The sequence below is a fragment of the Mercenaria mercenaria genome, chromosome 18 (assembly GCF_021730395.1).
Source record: "Mercenaria mercenaria strain notata chromosome 18, MADL_Memer_1, whole genome shotgun sequence".
Classification (NCBI taxonomy): domain Eukaryota; kingdom Metazoa; phylum Mollusca; class Bivalvia; order Venerida; family Veneridae; genus Mercenaria; species Mercenaria mercenaria.
The window spans coordinates 40,767,647-40,770,412 of NC_069378.1; the positions used below are offsets into that span (position 1 = coordinate 40,767,647).

Genomic DNA, 2,766 nt, shown 5'->3' on the forward strand with positions numbered 1-2,766 from the left:
CTGAATAAATCTTCCTCTCAAACTTATCTGCACCTCAGATTACTAAATTGTACCATGTCATAATTGTTTACAAGTGTTAGGAAGAAAGAAGTTTGATTATGGTCATCTAAGTTTTGCACTTATCTGAAGAAATTGAAACAGATCTACATGAACCATGATGTCCCCCATTTATACTGTGTCAATTGAAACATCCAACTTTCTGTATAATTGTTTCAATCCTAGACACTGTGTTACGTAAAGAACCCCGAAAATTGTTTCCGTGTACAGGTAATTTATACGTTTATAATATTATGTTAAATAAAGGGTGTCCAAAAAGAAATGTAACACTTTCATACCTTCAGAATTTTGAATAAATGTTGGTGAATTTGCATCAAAATACGAACACATATAAAACAAAGATGTCAGTTTTTTCGGTAATCAGTGGAGTAAATATGTCAAACAATATCATTTTTACAATTTTTAGTACAAGGTACCTTTTGTGTCAAATGCGTCATTTCAATAATGAATGACTTTCTCAATATGACGGCCCTTTATCAGCTTTCCCTGTTTAACTCGCACTACGAAATTGTTAGTAACATTTCCACACATTTCTTCACTAATCTTCTTCACTTCCCAATTGATGTTTTTCAGTAGCATATCTGTGTCCGCTGGCTTTGGTCTGTAAACAGCCGACTTCAGATAGCCCCAGAGAAAGTAATCGCACGGGTTCAAATCAGGACTGTGTGCGGGCCAAGATTGTCCACAATCCTTCACTTCAGGGTATCGTCGGGAAGTCACCTTATCGCCGAAGGTTTCATGAAGATAATCTAATACAATATTAGATGTATGTGCCGTCGCACCATCCTGCATGAACCAGACATCTTGCATATTTTCCGTTCGCTTTCGAAGCGCTGGAACAAACTTGTTTTTCAAAAGCGACAGGTTCCGTTGTGAATCCACAGTGTCCTTAAACACATATGGACCGATCACTCCGTGCGACGACATAGCACACCAAACCGTGAAACAATGAGGCTGTTCATTTGCCCAGAATCTCATGTTTTGCTTGCATACATAGCCACACTGGATAACCGGCCATCCTGACGCCCGCTGCACAAAAAATCCCGCTGAAAATGTAACCCAGCTGTAAATCGGTAGGCAAAGTTTTTCATTTATTTCCATTGAAACGAAGACAATGCTAGCAAATCAACTTGACAGTTTTGTCAAAGAATGGACATGGCTTACATTTACAATTTCTGGGCCGAAAACGATCGTTATGTTTTAAGAAATTCCCTAACAATATCTACAGTTTGAAAAATCGAGAAAAAATCCAAAGTTTCGCGCAAATTGTTTTGTTTATGAACAACCTGTGAAAACTTTTATCTTCTGGTTTAACAGCTGTCTCTTTTCGAAACACCTGTGTGAAGTTTCCGGGTTCTATGTTCTTTCTGAAAAAAATATATTAGCCGTTAAATAGGCATGGTCGAAAACGGCCGCTGTATTTGCAATAGGCAGTCGTTGAAGTCAGCTGTCGGCTGTCGAGATACAGCTGTATGAAAGTAAAGAAAATGTCTTGTAAACATGTTTTATGCCACGTATTTTCTCTTCTTCATGTATATTTGCATCTGTTTAATCTATCTGTGTTTTTGCGATTTCTTTCGTCTTTCATTTGTGTAAAATGTGTATGCTTGCAGTTAGTAAACAGTTTATATATACTTATGTATGGTTCTTATTGCCATGTCGAGTAATTTGGTTGATTTCATTATCATTGAATTTTTGGTTTAGGGTCTAAAAATTGCTTAGTTCCTTTCGTCCGTCCGTCCGTCCGCCCGCAGTGTCTTGTCCAGGCGGTGATTCTACATGCATAGATTGATTTTCAAGTATTGATTTTTAAACTTCAAACATGTGTTACAAATGATACAAGTATATATGAGCCCCAATCACGAATGACCACCTCCGGTGTCTGTATCACAAAAAAAAATCTTTAACACAGAGCTATATATAAGTATTTTGTGTCGGACTGGCAATTTCTACACGCGTAGACCAAATTTCAAATATATTCATGATATTTCATAGGTTTATAAAGCAGCAGTTCTTGTCCGGCGTATGATTCTACTATCCCTTGAAAGATTTTGAGATATGTTATACAAATGTTTACTACAGCCAAATGATTTTTTGACATGCAAGAGCCATCACCCTTGCTTGAACATTAAGGTCACACTTTCGGGTCCGGTCTCTAAGCAACAAATCGTATCCGGAGCGTAACTTTGTTACAATTTACACAGTAAAACGCAGGAAGGTCAATGTTTCATTTTTGATTAAAGTTTATACTATAGTGACGTGTAATAGAACTTTTATTTTCATGCGGTTTTATTTGATAGCTGACTCTGTAATACATGGCACTTTCACTTGTTTCAATATATCCTTTTCATGACTTTTTTTCAATGAAAAACTAATCTGGATTGAGAAGCTGGTTTACAGTTGCTAGGCAATGATATTGTGGGTTTATTTTTTCGCATAATACAAGAATTATAACTTCAAAATCAGTTCAATGTTATATTGTTTATGTATCATGCATGTACTAAGTTTTTAAATTTATTAAGAGTTCTGATCTACCTTGTTATACATTGTATGCTGATTAAAGCTACATGTGGCTGACATATTAAGAATAATAATGTATGTCATGTGTTTACGAATCGGATAGAAATATCCGTCCCGAGGGCACCTGCGCATTCGGCGGTAATGAGGCTTGCCTTGCAGTAAACGATAATATATATATTTTCAGAGGTG

General features: G+C 36.4%; 1 protein-coding gene across 1 annotated transcript; it reads right to left on the reverse strand.

The window, feature by feature from the left end:
• Positions 1-495: 495 nt before the first annotated feature.
• LOC128550550 (uncharacterized) lies at positions 496-1,035 on the reverse strand. The gene has a single exon (XM_053529790.1). It carries the CDS (start codon positions 1,033-1,035, stop codon positions 496-498), a length of 540 nt encoding a protein of 179 aa, XP_053385765.1.
• Between the last annotated feature and the right edge of the window lie 1,731 nt (positions 1,036-2,766).

Bases quoted from the DNA above. Each gene is read 5' to 3' on its own strand.
- LOC128550550 (XM_053529790.1), bottom strand. From the start codon at position 1,035: ATGAGATTCTGGGCAAATGAACAGCCTCATTGTTTCACGGTTTGGTGT.